Source organism: Macrobrachium rosenbergii, chromosome 5 (assembly GCF_040412425.1).
Source record: "Macrobrachium rosenbergii isolate ZJJX-2024 chromosome 5, ASM4041242v1, whole genome shotgun sequence".
In the NCBI taxonomy this organism is placed as follows: Eukaryota; Metazoa; Arthropoda; class Malacostraca; order Decapoda; family Palaemonidae; genus Macrobrachium; species Macrobrachium rosenbergii.
This window is the reverse complement of record NC_089745.1, coordinates 47016155-47036874: the sequence shown is the minus strand read 5'-3', so window position 1 is coordinate 47036874 and position 20720 is coordinate 47016155. Positions and strand designations below refer to the sequence as shown.

The 20720-nt window shown below is 35.4% G+C and overlaps 1 protein-coding gene across 2 annotated transcripts in view; it reads left to right on the top strand.

The window, feature by feature from the left end:
• Positions 1–20011, top strand: part of LOC136838752 (trypsin II-P29-like) — a 37950-nt gene extending 17939 nt beyond the window's left edge. Inside the window, exons 2-8 of one of the 2 annotated variants that reach the window (XM_067104219.1) lie at positions 3961–4260; positions 5370–5477; positions 8453–8497; positions 9674–9810; positions 12399–12693; positions 14980–15158; positions 19008–20011. In XM_067104219.1, coding sequence (XP_066960320.1) covers positions 5372–5477; positions 8453–8497; positions 9674–9810; positions 12399–12693; positions 14980–15158; positions 19008–19226 — 981 coding nt within the window. In that variant the 5' untranslated portion in view covers positions 3961–4260; positions 5370–5371 and the 3' untranslated portion in view covers positions 19227–20011. The remainder of the gene's footprint in view (positions 1–3960; positions 4261–5369; positions 5478–8452; positions 8498–9673; positions 9811–12398; positions 12694–14979; positions 15159–19007) is intronic. The other variant, XM_067104220.1, reaches the window with a different exon arrangement.
• The last annotated feature ends 709 nt before the right edge of the window (positions 20012–20720 follow it).

The following is a 20720-nucleotide window of genomic DNA, read 5'->3' as shown; positions in this document are numbered from 1 at the left end:
AATAATAATAATAATAATAATAATAATAATAATAATAATAACTCTGGCTCCCAAGAAAACAATTAGTCCTCTCGATTCCGCGTATTTTATTTATATATTTATGGGTTTAGATTTATTTTTCAGAAACCTTAGAAAGCGCTGCAATTTTTGCAGCGAACTTGAATTTTTTGCAAAACAACCGCAATTTTTGCAGTGAAGAACTCGCTAATACGGGTGCCTTACTTCATAATTTCCCCTTACCTAAGAAAATACAATTTGAACCATAAATGGACCGAGTCTGGGAGAAATCACTACAAACACCTCTTTATAACTAATGAGAAAACACCTGGACATTCCCCACCCCAACCTATACGTTGCCTAGTATCTTTTCATTATCTCACGAAGGAAAATTCCCCTATGAAGTAAATTCGCCCCCATGAAGTATATCTCTGCTTCGTCTTTGAGGTTAGTCAACTGTTTTACTTCATTAGATACTAAGGAAGGAAGAACAGAGTACAGGATTTAATAATAGAGGGTAGTAACTTGGTCTTCCTCTCGTAAAAACTGTTTGCTTCTACGATATTTTTAGCAAAGTTCTGATAGTTTACCTGCTCTTTTGCTTCCTAAATCTACACCCATTTATCTGTTCGATGTTTTCGAGGTTTCATTGTACATTCTGCTGTAGGTGTTATTTATTAACTAACTAACTAACTAACTAACTATATATATATATATATATATATATATATATATATATATATATATATATAATCATGAAGCTACAAATGTTGTTTAATATCCAATTCACGCTACTTCGGGAATATCCCCGATGGGGAATTATCACCGAAGGGGAATTTTATAAGTGATAAATGGATCAGTACCGCCGGGTCCTGATCCATCATCACTTATAAAATTCCCCTTCGGTGATAATTCCCATCGAGGATCTTCCAAAGTAGCGTGAATTGATATTAAAAACATTTGTGGCTTCATGATTGTATATAAATCACGGTGTGATAAAAATTTCATATACGTATGTATATATATATATATATATATATATATATATATATATATATATATATATATATATATATATATATATATATATATATATATATATATATATATATAAAAAATCATTCACGTGTTTATATTTATTACATAACTCCCATACTGCTGTTGCTATTATTATTCTTATTTTGACCTAGAATGACTTCAATATATTTTGGAGACTGAACATTAAGATTTGGAATGAAATGGGACCATGAACTGAAAACCAAAATGATAAGCCATGACAATGCAGTCTTCAACTCCAGAACAAAATAAATAAAATATATAAATAAATATTTTTCTCTCCAACTCTGGAAACCATTGAATGGATTGCTTTTATTTTCTTTTCTAATACAACTGCAGCTGGGAGCTACTAAACCTGGATTAGATCTCCATCTATCACATTATTATTATATTATTATTATTATTATTATTATTATTATTATTATTATTATTATTATTATTATTATTATTATTATTATTATTATTATTATTACTATTACTACTACTACTAATGAAATATATTCTCACCATTTTCCTCGTTCTTTGAATGAAAAAGTAAGGATAATATTAATATGATTGAGGAGTTTCCCAAACAGCTTTGGGAAAAAGTTCTCTTAATTACTCATTATCTTTTATCTACACTTGAAAACATCTCGTTTCTGCTTTTCTCAATGACACGTACACATTCTGACTGCTAATAACAATAAGACGACGACTTGTACGTATACCACAATTAGAATTAAAATGGTGTCCTTAAGAGTAAATAAGAAACACTCAGATGTGCCACGATGTATATTTCTTGAATAAGAAAGCAAACAACAAGGGCATATGTAAATAGAAACATCAACAAAACAAAAGGAATAGGTATGAAATAACGATAAAACTGCGGGGAAAAAGTGTTTCATGTTTTCACGCAGAAAATGAGAGAGAAAAAGCTTAAAAATTTACTGGGATCAAATGTTTTATCTTATAGTCTTCAAATAACACAGTCCACCAAAACCGCAAAGATAAGGTATACTATATTTTCAGGTATCGAATAAATGAATAGAGATTCTTCCTAATGAACACCATAGTTTCTGCAATCTTGAATTTTAAGTCAATGGACCATGTAAGGCTTGGTCCATATGAATAGGGTTCATCTTCTGAATAATAATAATTAAAATAATAATAATAATAATAATAATAATAATAATAATAATAATAATAATAATAATAATAATGGTAAGAGCATCAAGGAAATAGATACCCTAATCCAGACTGTAAGGATTGTATCTGGGGACATCAGGATGGAGTTTGGAATAGAAAAATGCGCCATGGTCAACATACAAAAAGGCAAAGTAACAAGGACTGAAGGGATAAAGCTACCAGAAAGGGGAATAGCATCAAACACATAGATGAGACAGGATACAAATACCTGGGAATAATAGAAGGAGAGGATATAAAACACCAAGAGATGAAGGACACGATAAGGAAAGAATATATGCAGAGACTTAAGGCGATACTCAAGAAGTCAAAACTCAACGCCGGAAACATAACGAAAGCCATAAACACATGGACAGTACCAGTAATCAGATACAGCGCAGGAGTAGGGGAGCGGACGAAGGTTGAACTTCGCAGCATAGACCAGAAAACTAGAAAACACATGACAATACACAAAGCACTACACCCAAGAGTAACTACAGACAGACTATACGGTACATAACACGAAAGGAAGGGGGGAGAGGGCTGCTAAGCATAGGGGACTGCATCAACATCGAGAGCAGAGCACTGGGGCAACAACTGAAAACCAGTGAAGACGATTGGCTAAGGAGTGCATGGGAAGAAGGACTGATAAAAGTAGACGAAGGCCCAGAAATATACAGAGACAGGAGAATGAAAAACAGAACTGAGGAATGGCACAACAAACCAATGCATGGACAGTACATGAGACAGACAAAAGAACTGGCCAGCGATGAAACATGGCAATGGCTACAGAGTGGAAACTCAAGAAGGAAACAGAAGGAATGCTAACAGCGGCACAAGATCAGGCCCTAAGAACCAGATATATCCAAAGAACAATAGATGGAAATAACATCTCGCCCATATGCAGGAAGTGCAATACGAAAGACGAGGCCATAAACCACATAGCAAGCGAATGTCCGGCGCTTGCACAGAACCAGTACAAAAAGGGGCATGATTCAGTAGTAAAAGCCCTCCACTGGAGCCTGTGCAAGAAACACCAGCTAGCTTGCAGTAATAAGTGGTATGAACACCAACCTGAGGGAGTGATAGAAAACGATCAGGCAAAGATCCTCTGGGACTATGTATCAGAACAGATAGGGTGGTACGTGCCAATAGACCAGACCTGACGTTGATTGACAAAACCAAAAAGAAAGTATCACTCATTGATGTCGCAATACCATGGGACACCAGAGTAGATGAGAAAGAAAGAAAAAAAATTATAAGCATCATGACCTGAAAATCGAAATAAGAAGGATTTGGAATATGCCAGTGGAAATTGTACTCATAATCATAGGAACACTAGGCACGATCCCAAGATCCCTGGAAAGGAATCTGGAAAAACTAGATGCCGAAGTAGCTCCAGGACTCATGCAGAAATGTGTGCTACTAGAAACAGCGCATACAGTGAGAAAAGCGATGAACTCCCAAGGAGGCAGGATGCAGCCGGGAACCCCACACTATAAAAACCGCCCAGTCGAATAGGATGACTGTGATAGACAAAAAAAAAAAAAAAAAGAAAAAAAAAAGATAATAATAATAATAATAATAATAAAACTAGCAAAACAGAACGCTTTAGACTGTGAGGCCACGAGTAAATTCACGAGAATAAAAACTGCTCTATGTTTGAGGATTAATAAATTCACGAAAAGCATAGACGAATAAAATTCGTATAATACACTGATATAGAAATATGCTTTATTTTTGCAGGTCTCGACGTTTCGTGGTGTCTCGTTGTAGCATTCATCATCACCAAGGGCTCCATACGCAAACACGCCATTCGTAAGCTAGAGTGACGCCAGTTTTAGCAGTCATAAATCAATCAATCTATCGTAAGCTGGACCCACTCAATTGGCAAGCAAATGACTGGAAATGTTTATGATGAGCGTTGGTCCGTAAGGAACGACTGTGCCTTTGCACAGTGAAGTACATCACAGGCCACGAAAACTACGTTTATAAAAAAAAAAAAGGTTATTTCTATAAGAAATCAAGATTTTCTATCAAATTGAAGTAAGTAAATGTACTTTTATATATATACACATACATATATGTGTATATATATATATATATATATATATATATATATATATATATATATATATATGTATATTTGTATATATATATATATATATATATATATATATATATATATATATATATTTGTGTGTGTTTGCATGCGTAATATATATACTGTATATATATATATATATATATATATATATATATATATATATATATATATATATATATATATATATGCATATATACAGTATATATGACGTGTGTAATATTCCATGATACATACTTATGCTTTAAGCACAGCAATTTCCATGTAATTTTTTCGAGAAAGCTACAGAGAGCTTCTCCATTCAAAAGTGAGCAGAGCAGACCTACACTTTTAACCATTATCTATTTCGTATGTTGTTTATTTCAACAAATCCTTGATGCATAAGAAAACAAAACAGACATGAGAAAAAAGACACAAGATCGCACGATTCTTATCAAAAGCTTCACCCTGTACGTTTGAGAAAATTTCTCACTTGAAATACATTCTTATCTCGTCTACACGTGTGAAAAGCTTTTCAAAATACTCACCACTTGCCTTCCCCAACAAACCGACAACCCTCCTTTTATTCCTACGAAGCGATAACGACGATTAGAATATTTTAATCGAAATCTCGGACGAGCGGATAAAAGATATTATGAATTATGTATACTGGTACGGCTTTCGAATAAGAAAATTAGATGTGTAATTATAAACAACGAATTACAAGCGAACATGTGTTTATGGGCACAAATGAAATAAATATAGCATATCTACTCAGAGATGTGTACACATGTATACTGTATATCTATCTATTTATTTAAATGTGTTACCCTAGGCTATTTAGATTGACCCATACTAGGCCTAATAGACTAGAAAAACTAGGGCAGCTCTAGGCAGAACTTAAAAAAAAAATGTTACAGTTGCTTGCTGGCTCATAGGCCTGTGTTTTTTTGAGAAGCCAATTAGCCTAACAAAAAAATAAATTGTCCAATGTCTAGTTTCTGTTGTTTTTTTAGTTGCAAAACAGGCTTTGCTGTGGTAAGCATACCCTTCAAAAACTTCAATTCCACAGGGATGTGTCGCATATATCTACTTCTTCTTGCTGTCAGCCTTCTGTCAAGTTTTGTTACGAACAGCCCGGTGCTTGACGTACCCACAACAAGGTCACCTGCTCCACAGCGTAAGTAAAGTGGTTTAGAACTCATAGGTATTTTTCTTTAAGGAAGTTACAGACGCAGAACAGTTGCTTATCTAGACTCAACGCCCTCTATGAACCTCGTAATTTCTTTTAACACCCTTGTTTAGCTCTGCATGCTTGTAATGCTACAGTTAGTATTATCTAAGACTTTTGGCCACGATGGATTTTGTAATAAGTACTACTGATTTCCCTACAGAAGGAATACTGCTCATTCTACTAAACAGAAGTACTCAAGTCACCTTATGCTCATTGCGCTGAGAGTTTTTGTTCATAACCAAGTGTCATAATACCACCACAGTCCCGATAACGCGATATATAATAAGTGCATTACAGTGCATATGTTTGCAGGGGTATAAAAATGCATGATATTGTGATAAACTTGAGACTTATCTTGTTGGAGTGTCAGAGCCATCTTTTTAGATATTTCCATTTAAATAAAGAAACAGTAACACACTGAAGTGTTAACCACTTAACGGAAACCTTACCATCTCACTGTGAACTAAGAACCTGCCCTAGTTTTTGCACCAACAGTTCAACAGAAGCTGGCCGATAAACTTTGTTTAAAGTTAAGTTTTTTTGGATGATATTTTATTGTAGAAAAATTCTTCAAATCTTGAAACTTTCATATCAAAAGTTTCCCCAATGGTGGGATGAACAGATATACTACCTATCGTGAACAATAGTCCCTGGACTTAAAACGAGTTTAAATAAATTTATATAATTTTAATTTTTCACTATTTTCATTTCCACGGCTTCCGAAGAATTCCTGATCCACTCTTTTCTTTTTCCTTTAATATAACTGAGAACTTCCTCTACTCTCTTTATTGCTATTTAAAAAAAAATCATTATTATCATTGTCATTACATTATTCATTCGCCTTGACTCTCATACTGCACCGACAATTCAAGCAATGATACGTTCTGTTATGTGCTCCCTGAAAGGCTTTCAGCAGTAGGTCAAGCTTTTACATACTTTCTCTAACATTTATTTAAAACGGCTCCGGTCCTTATGGATGTACAGTATATATGACGCATTAGGGTTTTAACAGGCAACTGCTACGTTGCTGGACAACTACAAAAATTAACCCATACCGCGAAAGACACTTATAACAATAATTACACTAAATAGTATAGGCGTCAAGCTGTTTTCTAATTTGAGGTTGTGATATAAAAATATGAAATACTCTGTTATTTTATACGAGCTCGCGTACATCATAATTCTAGACTGTTTCTATAGCAAGGAATAGTGTTTATAAGCAAACAAACATGAGAACAATACTGAATGCTGAAGCGATAAATCATCAAGTCCTTTATGTTTTTCATATATCTGTTTAATTTACGGTTGGAAGATGGTTACAAGAAAACAATGAAGCGTTGGGACAATATTTTTTTCAGTTATCAAAAGAATTTTCTGGAAAATAAAACTGTCTCCCTGTTTGCAAGTGATATAATAATCCAATAATTTCCAAGTCATATTTGCTTTCCCGTTAATTCCTCAGGCACAGACCTTTGCATAATGACAGTAAAAATAAAAGGTTCTTACAACACAAACGTCGGAAATTAACGAATAAAGAAAACGCACCTTCCAGAATTGGGGGAATGCAACACGAAATGCGTTCGGAACGAGCGTCGATTACAAAGGAAATACTGTAACCTTTGTTGCTCAAACACGATTTAATCGACATAATTACGCCTGTGAGAACTGAAACCTTACGGCACAGCTGACGAACTCCGAGACACCAGTCAAAGGATGGTTTGAATATGAAAGCGGCTGTCGTAACTAATTATTCAGTTATTGAAGGACGTCTGTGAATGCTGGGCATAGTAGGTGTTTACGAATACTTTGTTTACATTAATTTTGTTCGTAAGCCTGAGTGCTAAATATGAATCTCTTTCACTGAGCAAAAGTCATACACACGAGTATATATATATATATATATATATATATATATATATATATATATATATATATATATATATATATATATATATATATATATGTATATATATACATATATATATATATATATATATATATATATATATATATATATATATATATATATAAAAGGAAAAGAAGAGACAACGATTACTGTAACATGCACAAACTACTGAATCGTGGATGAACCTCTGATTAAAAAAAAAAATTCCCAGCATTAGACACTTTCTATCACTACACAGCTCATCAGCAGCACGCCGAGTCCCTATACATCCAATGCGCCATTTATCTCCATCTTGCGCGGGCACACTCACGTTCCCAGGATGTTCAAGTATCTTTTTTCTGGGCCTTCTCTCCTCCCTTCTCCTAACACCTCCGAACTGTATGCTCTTTTCCATCAACCTATCATCCTCCATTCTTTACACATAACCAAAGCATCTCAAGACTGTCTGGTCCAATCTACAAGGAAAGATTAAAAAGAGAAATGTCACGAATATCTTCATAATCTGTCACTCTGAACGAATGAAATTTTTGGTGATGGTGCACTACTAGGCAGCATGAGTAACGGAAACCAACAATATAATCATTACTAAGAATTGGAAAACCACTCAATCATTAAACACGTTCCATATGGTTTACGTCTTTTTCAATTTCCTACTACTACTACTACTACTGATAATAATAATAATAATAATAATAATAATAATAATAATAATAATAATAATAATAATAATAATAATAATAATAAGCAACATTTCTCCAAATATTTATATTTCCTCTATGTAACGCAGACTAGTCTATGAGTGCTATACTGATCTGCGCACGTAATTGTCGAAATATTAAAACTAGATATTGCAGAGGCCCTTAGCATACTTAATATAATAAAAATATGATGAAACTGCAAATCACTTCAAAATTGGCGCCATTCTTTTCGGGACAGAAACACCAGTAATGATGATTTCAATGATCTTCCTTAACAAGTTTTTCCTAAATTATTTTTTCCTCTTTTCTGATTTCAGCAACAGCGAAAACGAACATCATTGGCGGGGACATAGCGACGCCAGGTAAGAAATCCGGTGACTGATAATTAATGAGGCACTTTTAAATCCACTGAATAAATTTAACGGAAACTATACATTTTAACAGGGGCAGTTTAAATGTAATTACAATAAGGTTATTGTTCATATACTCATAAAAACTGGGCAAAAATACTGTATTGTTTAAATTAAGTATTGTAAATATTAGCGAGTTACATGTATAATATGTAAATATATATATATATATATATATATATATATATATATATATATATATATATATATATATATATATATATATTTACATACACTATGGAAACCAGGTTATTTTCGAATCAGTTCTCCTTTTCGAAGCAATTCTCCTTTATAGAAGTAACGTGCGAAACATTATATGTATATTAAAGAAAACGGTTGAAGCTGTTGAGACGAACTGTGTTATGTGTGCAACAAGACGAACTGAAAGCGCGAGAAATGTGAAGCGACAAAGAAATAGTATATATACATCAGCTGGCACAAGTGACGAGATGAATCAGACTGCATTGAGATGGTTTGGTCACGCGGGAAAAATGTAAGACATTAGGTTGGTGAAAGACTAATTTGGTGGTGTCAGGAGAGAAAGGTCTAGCAAAGGCTGGGTAGATGTACTGGAACAGTTCTGCCAAAGAAGGGCCTTGGTACTAGGAAGCCAGAATGTGCATGCAAGATAGAGGGTGCAGTGAATGGCGTTGTAGAATAGGTAGAATATAGAAATTACACCTTTTCATGTTAGAAGGGGTGGCTATATATCGCGTTATACCTTCGGTTCTCAGCAAACATTTTATTATAACCCATAACAATCGACTAACCACCAGGTACATAATTCACTACTTAAGTCAACAAGCACCATAAATTCTTAAGGAAACTGGCAAAGACATTTCACCCCTGCAGGAATGAACTCAGGTCTCTCACTGGTGAGGCAAGGTTTTTAACCACTGAATTACTAGGACAACATATATATAGCTTACATATATTACATACACACACACACACACACACACACACACACACATATATATATATATATATATATATATATATATATATATATATATATATATATATAATATACAGTATATATGTGAGCGTGTCTGAAAAAACATTAAGCCGTCGATAACGATAACTCCGAGCAGTAAGAGTAATCTGTTCTTCCTTCTGTTGGCAAAGGATCAACGCCGTGGCTGGTCTCTATCAGAGATACCCAGTATTATCCCCCACCCCACTTCTGCGGAGGAACCATCCTCAACAACTTCTGGATCCTGACAACCGCTTCCTGCGTCACTTCGTCTTCGTACAATTTGCTGGTAATTATCAAAAGTGTGATTTTAAATTATTCTTATCAATATAACACTCACTCACAAACACTGAGAAACCCACATTCATTCTTCCACCATCAAAAATAAAATTCATTTCTCATTCTTCTTGATTTCAATTTAACCAAATTATCACTTTCATCTTTCTCTTTTCACAAAAACTTTCAAACTCTTTCTGGCGCTCAATTCAGTACCCATTTTCTTCTCCCACTTCCTGCTGCTCTTCTATTATTTCTCTAACCTCTCTTTACTCCACTCATAACACATTAAAAAACCAAGGAGGCGTTTTATGCTCTTATTTTAGACCGACTTTTACCAGACCCAGTTCGCGCGTCTCTTTCTCACACTTACAAATGGTGAATGGCATACACTGAAAAAGTTTTACTTCAAACCTATAACATCAAAACGGGGGTGGCGCCTGAGGGTGTTTAGCTTTCCAGTTCTCAGAAAATTTGTCTGTAATGAGAGGTTGCTAGCCAGATGCACATTTTAATGCTAGCTGCCATACCACAATTAAAAGGAGCATGTTCATTCGCCCGTCCTAGTGCACCGATCGAAACTGAGTCTCCTAGGCTAGTAAGCAAGAATGCTACCGATCACACCAAGGTGGGGAACGAGCAGAGCAGAATTGGACACAGAATACTGTGTATGGATCAAGCCAGACAGTAAAGGGAAAAGGATGCATGTAACTAGTACAGACATGGCGAAAACTTATAATAAAGCTAACAAGGGCATGATCAAGGATACGGTGAAGGTAATTTGAGAGCAATTTCAATTTCTCAAGATGGAATCAAGACATGTATTAGGATATGTAAATATTAGTGATAATTGATTTGGTATGAAAGTGGGTCCCTGGCTCATTGAGTGTTTTATGGTTTTATGTATGGAGGAAGTAGTAAAACCATGGGAAGGACCAAGTTTATAGGATAAGAAAGGGAATTGTGAATGGAGTGTGGAGAGGTTGATATTTGCAGATGATTCTGTGTATAATGCTGAAAATCAAATAGAAGTTGCAGAGATTGGAGACATGTTTATAAGATAAAGTTGTAAATAAATACTAGCAAGGGTAGAATTATGAGAAAAAAGATGGATGTTAGTAAGGATGGTGGAGGAATTGAATACGTTAACTCATACCCTAAAGGCACATATAACAAATGATGGCTAGAAGAGAGAGGTACTGAGAGAAATTGGCAACAAGTCTGAAAAAACAGTTGAACACAGAGAGGAACCAAAAGCTGGAATTTGAGGAGATCATTCACTAAATTCCCATTTTTGGATGTATGTGGGACACTGGTTACAGATGAAATAACTAAAAAAAAAATAGCTGTGGGAATTTATTATCTATATAGTACACACGAAGAACAGAGGTTGAATGGATGAGAAATATAAAGACACAAAGGAAATGGGAAAACACCTGTCATACATGGAGAGATTGATACCAGTGATAAGAGGCAGTCTAGTCACATGGAAAGATCTAGAATAAAAGACTTTTGAAAAGTGTGTATATAACTCTATGAACTAAGAATGAATGAATAAAGGCTTCGTGGTTTGGCAAAGGTGCTGGAATGAGAGCGCATGGGACAGAGGTGAGTGGTAGCCTAGAGAGTATAAGAGGTGAACGTAGCATAATATTATGACACTGTAGGAACTTTCTGCACTTGGGTTCATCCTAAATTCAGCACTTAAAATACGAACGTGGCAATGACTGTTGTCTTGCTTTTCTCTGGAGCTACACATATTACGAGATTCAACTTACTGAGAGTGAAAATAAATACACAACCTCCCTTCCTTAACAGTTAGAGTAAGGATTCTGACACTGCTAGCATTGAGATAATTGATATTTGGTGGAATTACATCGTTAGCCTACCAACTGCCGTCTTTGAAGAATATCTGATGATTAAGTAAGCCAATTCCTTTAGGAAGGTTGTTGCTCCGCATCCTAATTCTACTTCGTAGGAATCAGTGTAATACACGCTGTTCTTTTCACTTCTTTTGTATTTCAAAATATTCTGGGCCCTAAATTATGGGGAGGCCTAATATTTTCGATATTGGACAATCTTTACCTGTATTTCACTCATGAAAATAGAGCTCGAATGTACCTAGGATCTCCCAAATGCTGTTGAAGGTCTTTAAATTAGCAACATCAACCAAACAAGTATAGGCTAACTACAATGTTTCTGTTAGGTGTTAAGAAATTGTTAATACCGTTCAAGCCTTTGCATTCTTCATTACCCAAAGACCTGAAAAGGCTGAAAACCTGGGAGGCAACTCCTTTTGTCCTTAGATTAATTCAAAAGTCAAGGAAAAAATACTGAAAAAATCAAAGCAGATAGAATCCTCATAATAATGGATTTAGAAGCCTCGACAATAAAACTCCGTTCTCTCCGAACACCGCAACACCGTTTCAACAAACATAAAATTCTAAATACTAAACTTCCTTTTCTCCAAAAACTAAAATATTTTCCTAAACACTGAACCCCTTGTATTTCCAGATTCTGAAACTCTAAATATTAAAACTGTCTCCTCCATACATTATAACGTTATACTCTCAACAAAGTAATTCTGTTTTCTTTAAACAGGTTGTTCTGGGCGAATACAACCTGGATGAGGAGGAAGGCTACGAGATAAGCAGGACCCCCTTGCTCTCCATTATCCATCCGAAGTATACTTACTTTAGCACACACGCTTACAACGCAGCATTGCTGCTTGTGCCTTATTTTTCTTACGGAGAGAGGATTCAGCCAGCGTCTCTTCTGCCAAAGTTTGACGATAAGAGACACAGGCTAGACCGGCGGTTCACTGACAGAATGAAAGAAGAGGAGGGGGGAGGGAAGTTGTGTAAGACGCCGGATGCAAAGCGGGATCTACAAGGAGGTAAACCAGACTAATACTTTAGATATTAATGTGTCAATAAATAAATAATGACATTAAGCTGATAGAACTTATTAAGTGGCAGAATGGATGGATCTTTCCTAGATAGTGACCCCCACGGATTTTACCCCGATATGTACCCACCTTTCCAGCATGTTTAGTAAAAGCCCGTTGGGGACTACCGTAAAAAAACATAAACAAAAGACTGTAAATATCATAAAGAAAATAACCCCCAAGAAACATTAGTCCTTGGGGGTCACTATCTAGGAAAGATCCGAATGGATAAGTAAATGGACAAAAAATAAAAAAGCTAAGCGAACCCAACGTCTCCATGTCAAGAACAGCGAACCTAATGATCCCCATATAAAGAATGGCCGACCCTTTCCGATCCGAACTCCAATTCCACATGAGGGCTAGTGAAACAGTGAAACAGTGATTCATCTACACTGTTTCGCCGTGTTTAGTACTAGCCCCTGGGGGGTCAAATGTATTTCGCCTTGTTTAGTACTAGCCCCTGGTATCGAAGTGTTCATGTCTAGAACAGCGAACCCAATTATTCCCATGTAAAGAGTAGCGAACCCTGCTGTGAGTGGGTTCTCTAATCTTGACACGATCCAAAATAAATGATAGCTACGTATGTCTAGGAAGCCTGTATGTACTCATACAGGTACATGATGTGTATATTTCTAATTATGGGAACCTATTTATACAGAAGTAAAAGGCCTGTGGTGAACAAAGTAAGACTATGACAATAAACGACAAGTATAGTGAATTACAATAGAACCAAACAGATAAATAATTGACTTGAAAGCAAATAAAGACAATACTTGAACAGGTCCGATAATTAGGACTAATAAGAGGCACAGCGCGTTAAGTAGTACCATGTTTTTTGAACTAACGAACATCAACATCCACTAAACTACCAAGATGGTACCATGACTTTACTGTAAAAGAAATGACAGTGAATGCTTATGGTCTGCTCTCTCTCTCTCTCTCTCTCTCTCTCTCTCTCTCTCTCTCTCTCTCTCTCTCTCTCTCTCTCTATATATATATATATATATATATATATATATATATATATATATATATACACACATACATACATACATACATATATATATATACTATATATATAAATATATACATATATATGTACACATATATACATTTATATACGTAGCAAGGCCAACTTTTGGATATATTCCGGCGATGGAATAACTAGTAATAATATCTAGCAAAACGATACTACCACATCCATGCGTGTTTACAATATACTTACAAAATGATTTAGAGAAACAGAAAATCCCGGATAACAAATATTGCATGCAATGTCCAGAACATATGACACCCAATACATTTCTCTGATTGTTACATCAGCCAGTCAGCTGAAAAATGTACAGGTTATACCCTAAGCTCTAAGAGCGAGTCGTAAATATCACAAGCAAGATAAGTAAGACATATTTTCACGGCATCATTTCGAAACACAAAAGGATTCTATCACCTTGCGAAAGAAAGATATCAAATGTCACAAAGTCAAAAGGGGAAGGCTGGCGGTGTTACCTTCACGGTGGCTTGAATTAAACCAATTTATTAAATACTACTGATTCAAACGTTTCCCTTTTCACTTTTAGAGCATTTTATTGCTTAATCGCACCAACATTATCTAAATAAGTAGTAGCCACAATTATCTAAATTATCTAAATTAGTAGTAATAGTTCAGATGTCAAATCATCAACATGCAATTTCTGTACTTGAGCATTCACAGCATTCAACATATTCTTTTATTTGTAAATTGATCAGATGAATGAACGAATTAACATATAAACTGGCGTGAAACATGTCTTCAAATATGCCTTCTACTGTATATTTGGATATGTAGGTACGTATATATGTATGAATATATATATATATATATATATATATATATATATATATATATATATATATATATATACATATATATGTATGTATATTCATGCATACATACATATACAAATATACAGTAGAAGGTATGTGTATATATATACATATATATGTATATTCATGCATACATACATATACAAATATACATTAGAAGGTATATGTGTGCATATATACATAATAATATATACATACATACACACAATAATATATATATATATATATATATATATATATAAATATATATATATATATATATATATATATATATATATATATATATATATATATATATATATATATATTTACAATACACCTGTACACATTACCATCATACTTATACGTTACTCTCCTTTCATTCCAACCCAGTGGAAGGCCTGATCGCCGGGTGGGGTCGCACAAACTCCGAAGAGTTCTCCTCGGTCGTCATGGAGGCAAACTTAACCATCCAGTCGAACGACTTCTGCCAGAGCGCCTATCCCGACGACGACATGGAATCTCTCATGTGCGCAGCCGACGTCACACACGGCGGGGTCGGAGCTTGCATGGTGAGACATCTCAGGTGAAGGTTGGATTGATTGACGTAAGAGCTGTGCGCTTCTTACAACTGACGTCACTTCCTGTAGCGCTAGTTTTTTAGATCCTGCTGGAGCGAGTGTGTGAGGTACGGCCTCACGTACCGTTCAGAGAGAGAAATGTGTGTGCGTGTATACATATATATGTGTGTGTGTGTGTGTGTGTGTGTGTAAAATATATACTGTGTGTAAATATATATATATATTATATATACTGTGTATATATAATATATATATATATATATATATATATATATATATATATATATATATATATATATATATATATATATATATATATATATATAAAAGAATGAGAGCTCACACACAAACACTCTCTCTCTCTCTCTCTCTCTCTCTCTCTCTCTCTCTCTCTCTACATATATATATATATATATATATATATATATATATATATATATATATATATATATATATATATATATATATATATATATATATATATATAGAAAATAGAAGAAGCCTCATTAGGAATATATTTACATAGGGAACATTAAGACAATCATCGCTATATGTCCTTTTCCCACACCGAAATATAAGTAAAAATTTTCAGAAAATATTGAAAACGTCGCTGTATGTATATTTTGCAGGAGGCCCAAATTCAAATAAAACCAGTTAAATGCAGACCAGAAACAGAAAGAAATGTATCCATCACGAATCTGCACCGCAAGAATAAGATCGATCGGGATGATTTCGACTGACAAAGGACCATCCTCTCGTCCATGCACGAGAATTTATGACTAAAATTTACATTACGTGCTTTTCATATATTCATAAAATGATTAAGATACCCAATACACACAAGATCAGTGCCTAAGACTCTTAACCCACGTTAGGATCTGGGGGAACCAGGCTTATGGCTGCTGATGGTTAAGAGAGTAGACTTACGGGCTTCACAATACCCCTTACCCCTAACCCACAGCGTGGGGTTTGAACTAGGGACCACCACAATGGGGAATCCAAGTGATACTGCTCAGCTACCACAACCCTGAATAATCTTTGTCTAAATATGATGAATAAGTTACTAAAGACAGTTGTCACAAGTTCACATATAATCTTTTTGTTATAAAAATTAAGCACTTTTCAGGTAGAACTCATCAGGGTTTCAGCTAAAGAACATTTATCTTGTGACTTTATCAAATGCACAGTTATTATTCGTAAACGTAATGAAAGCAGAAGGCACAACCTGCTGGAATGAAGTCTTGACAATTATAAGAGTATATATAGCCCTTCAGGCAGAAGTCAGGACATACATTTCTGAATGATTACTGTGCATCTGGCCACGTCACAAATCGATTCTTAAATTGAACTTCCGATAATTTTTAGTTAAGAGTCCTCATTTCCAAAATAACCTGTGTCTTGTTACTGCTGCCATTTCGAATTTTCATGTGTCAAATTTTTATATCGGGGTGATGCATCCTTACTTTATCTTATATTTAGTCAATGCGAACGGTTATGACTCTAGCCTCTCGTGCATATAAATGCTTTAAACTACTATAGCTTCAACTCTTGAATAAGTCAGTGTTGTTTTAAAGCATCAAAACATATAATCGTTCTTCTTGCAAATCAGGCGTTTCCAATGTATGACCATCCTCTCTCTGAGCGTTTGGAAATTCACGATATAACTCTCGCAATTTCAAATCACTTGACACGGACTAGCGCGAAGTGATGTCAATCAAAATCCCCATTAAAGGATTTCTGACTTCTTTGCGAGGCGATTTGATGTGTCTCTATGACCTAGCTGCGGACTCGGGGTCTTTCACTTTTTTTACTTATTATCTTTTTTTCTTTTCATCAACAAAATTCTCCAGTTCCCCTTTGGTTGCTCTTCTTCAAATTCTAACTATTTTGCCTTTTACCCTTCTTCATTCTAGACTGAAACTATGCTGTAGGTAAAGACAGCACTCCAAAAAATGAAGAGCATTTGGTAGAAAATATTCTACAAAGAGGATACCTCCGCAATGCAGTTTGATTATAAATCCCTATGCATTATATTGGACGAAATGCTTTAAACAGCGACAGATCGTCGAATCCTCGTCGATGTCCACGGAGAGTTAGGCATTTGGAAGAGCCATTCAATCAAATGGTTTTACCTATTTTTAGCAAAATCCACCCGTCCATTATCGACATGGTATCTCAACATACAAAGGAAGAGACATTCTTAATATTTTCCTGTATAACATTTCTTCAAACTTTTTAAATTATCTGGTAGTACTGAAATTCAGAGTAACGTAAATTAAAAAGTTGCTCAAAAAACAGACCGACACGGTTTAGCATAGCCACAGGCCTATCCATGTCGGCTGTTTAGGTGCAACCATATCATTTCTGAGTAGTTTCTCCGGCCATGTGTGGTACTCATCAGAACAAGAGACATTATTCTCAGACCAGAAGAGGCTGGGGGTTTGTCCTCGACGAATGTGACTCAGATAGTCTATGACGTCCAGCTGTTCGGTGCAAGAGTTAACTCGCTTCTATTTCACAGAAGGTAAATTAAGTCTTCTTCTATGAAACACTACTTCAGATGATACCCTTCAAAGTTTGTGGCTTGCGTAACTGTCTCATGTAAATGCAAACTGATAATTTTGTACCCATGACTCAACCGTACTGAACAGTCCTACAAGCTCGGTTCCAAATCCTAGAACCCTTTGCCTTTTTATGATTCCAGAACACTTTGAACTTATTCAGTTCAAGAAAAGAGTTCTGCAACACCCAAGAAGACATTTCCATCATCGTAGATTCTCCCTTAAGTAACTTAAACTTTGTATTGAAAAAGATCCATTGATATAAATATACTTCTATATGCATACGTGTTGTATCTGGCTGCAAATACAACACTTTCTGGTCCGGTTAACATGGGAGAGGTGTCAAAATACCGACATCAGAAGGAAACTGCAAAAATAATATATAAATACCGCACGCTCAGCAATCAGAGATGAAAGAACATTCATCAGTTCCTAAAATCTATCTCATTACTTGCTGAAAACTTTCACATTAATTGCAGACAAACAATTAATGCGCAAATACGCAGGCAATTCATTTCACTTCGCCAAAAAAAACCTCATCACTATTCGCCGACAGAGATATTAATACCTAGAGGTCATTTATTACTCAAGGGTCAGTTGCACAGCGTGGCAGCAGTACAGCATTAAGCATGAGTGTATGTTTATTCAGCTCAGATGGGGATATAAGGATGTTAGTTTTAATTGTAGTTTCTTAAAGTTGGAAATAGCTCGAGGTACGCCCGATTCTTGTTAAGGAATTAACCTCAGTTCTTGTTCCTTTTCCTTGGTTCTTCTTTCCATTGGCCATTGCTAGACAAAGGCACCAGCTCACGCTAACCTTTCCGTTAAAAAAATGAAACCCAGTGAGAATAAGCGAGAAAAATATAATCATAGAAAAATATAATCAAAGTTACGTTTAAATCATTAAGAGTAATTCTGAGTACTACAACAATTTCTGTACACAAGTAGTGCCATTCTTGTGATTAACTCTAGAAAGATATATATATATATATATATATATATATATATATATATATATATATATATATATATATATATATATATATATATATATATATATAATGCAAAAAGTAAAGCTTCAAATGAATTCAAATGGAAATATAAGTTAATGAGAATCAGAGTAGGTGTATTAAAAAAAGACGTAAAGTATACTAGTGACTGCTACTCCTACTGCTAATGTTATTATAATTAAATATTATCATAGATTTACTATTAGTGACGATATAAACAATGCTCATTGATTTTCACCCACTTCCATCCCCCCGCCATGTAATTCCAGGGTGACTCAGGAGGGGGACTGATCAGCAAGGACGGATACATTCTAGGCATCTATTCCTACGCAGAGCCCTGCGCCTCCGACGAATTCCCGGGAATATACGTCAACATGTCGGCCATTCAGGATTGGCTGTGTTCTATCGTTCGCTTTCCCCACCCGATGAGCCTGTTGGCGGAGACTACGGACTACAGAATGCACTCCTATCGTCCGTCGTTAGACTAAGTTATAGACTCCATTACGGAATGCGAGTACGACGCGTCTTTATTTCTAATTCTCTCATTTTATCTCTCTCATTTTACACATTCCGAGGTTAAAACAAGTTAAAGAACGAATGTCAGATTCGAAAACGGGACTTGTCTATCTACATTATGTCACCGAATGACAATCAATGAGAATGCACCCTTCTTGTCCTTTCTCTATCAAATAACTCATTGAGTCATGTCAACGATGGGACTTCAATATGGATGCCGTACTTCTCCCTCTCTCTCCCTCGTGTTATCATGTGAATGAATGAACGTCAATATGAATGCCGTACTTCTCTCTCTCTCTCTCTCTCTCTCTCTCTCTCTCTCTCTCTTTTGTGTTATCATGTGAATAAATGAACATCAATATGAATGCCTTATTTCTCTCTCTCTCTCTCTCTCTCTCTCTCTCTCTCTCTCTCTCTCTCTCTCTCTCTCTCGTGTTATCATGTGAACGAATGAACATCAACAAGACTACCGTAATTCATTCATATTCTCATTCTCTCTCTCTCTCTCTCTCTCTCTCTCTCTCTCTCTCTCCTTCATGTGTACCTGACAGACTAAGAGGTACTGATTTTAAACAAATCGTATAATACACAGACACGCTCTTTAACTTTACTAACAGCAATAATTCTGTTCCGAAGCCGCAAACTTGACTTTGATCGAGCATCTTCTTAAGCAGGTTTCAAATACGCATACGAATACTAAAGTAATCTTATAATATATCTCTATGTCCATAAATTAAATCTTTATTCGCTCCTAAAATGTTTCATTTTATCAGCCCTTGTTGACGCTTAGTGTCGCAGCACAGAGAAATCAACTCCTCAATTTATGTTAAATAAATGCCACACGCCTACACCATGATTTGTATATCTTACGTATATACAGTATGTAAAAGCACGCCAATATGAACTTATATACAAAGAAATGAACTTTAAAAAAGTCTTTCTTCTTCAGTGTCCTTTTACAAGATGGAAGCAGGTATATCACCAAGGATCGGTCTTGGTCGACTATGCAAACGTTGCATTCACCCGTTCAAACGCTGAGAAGCCTTTGATAACATTAATTATACGGTCCCTTTTACCGTTATTCACTATCTTCCCTCTACGGAGACTCTGGTATGCAAAATCCAATGGAAGGGGCAATTTAAATGCCCAGGCCTATCTTGGCGAATAGCAGCAAGCTGAACACAGAGAGAAGAGGGGGTTCCACGTCCACAGGCAAGGTCTAGAGAATACTGCTCTAGACCTTGCCCACAGGAAAAGATAGAGTTGTCTTCTAGCTCACTGGTCGGGAAAACTGGCATGATTCAGTTCCCATACTTCTAAGCCACACTTGAGGCTAGTGTTTATTTTCTACTAGTGGGTTTAAGCGTGGATTTACACCAAACAAAAACACACATACACACACACACACACACACACACACACACATATATATATATATATATATATATATATATATATATATACAT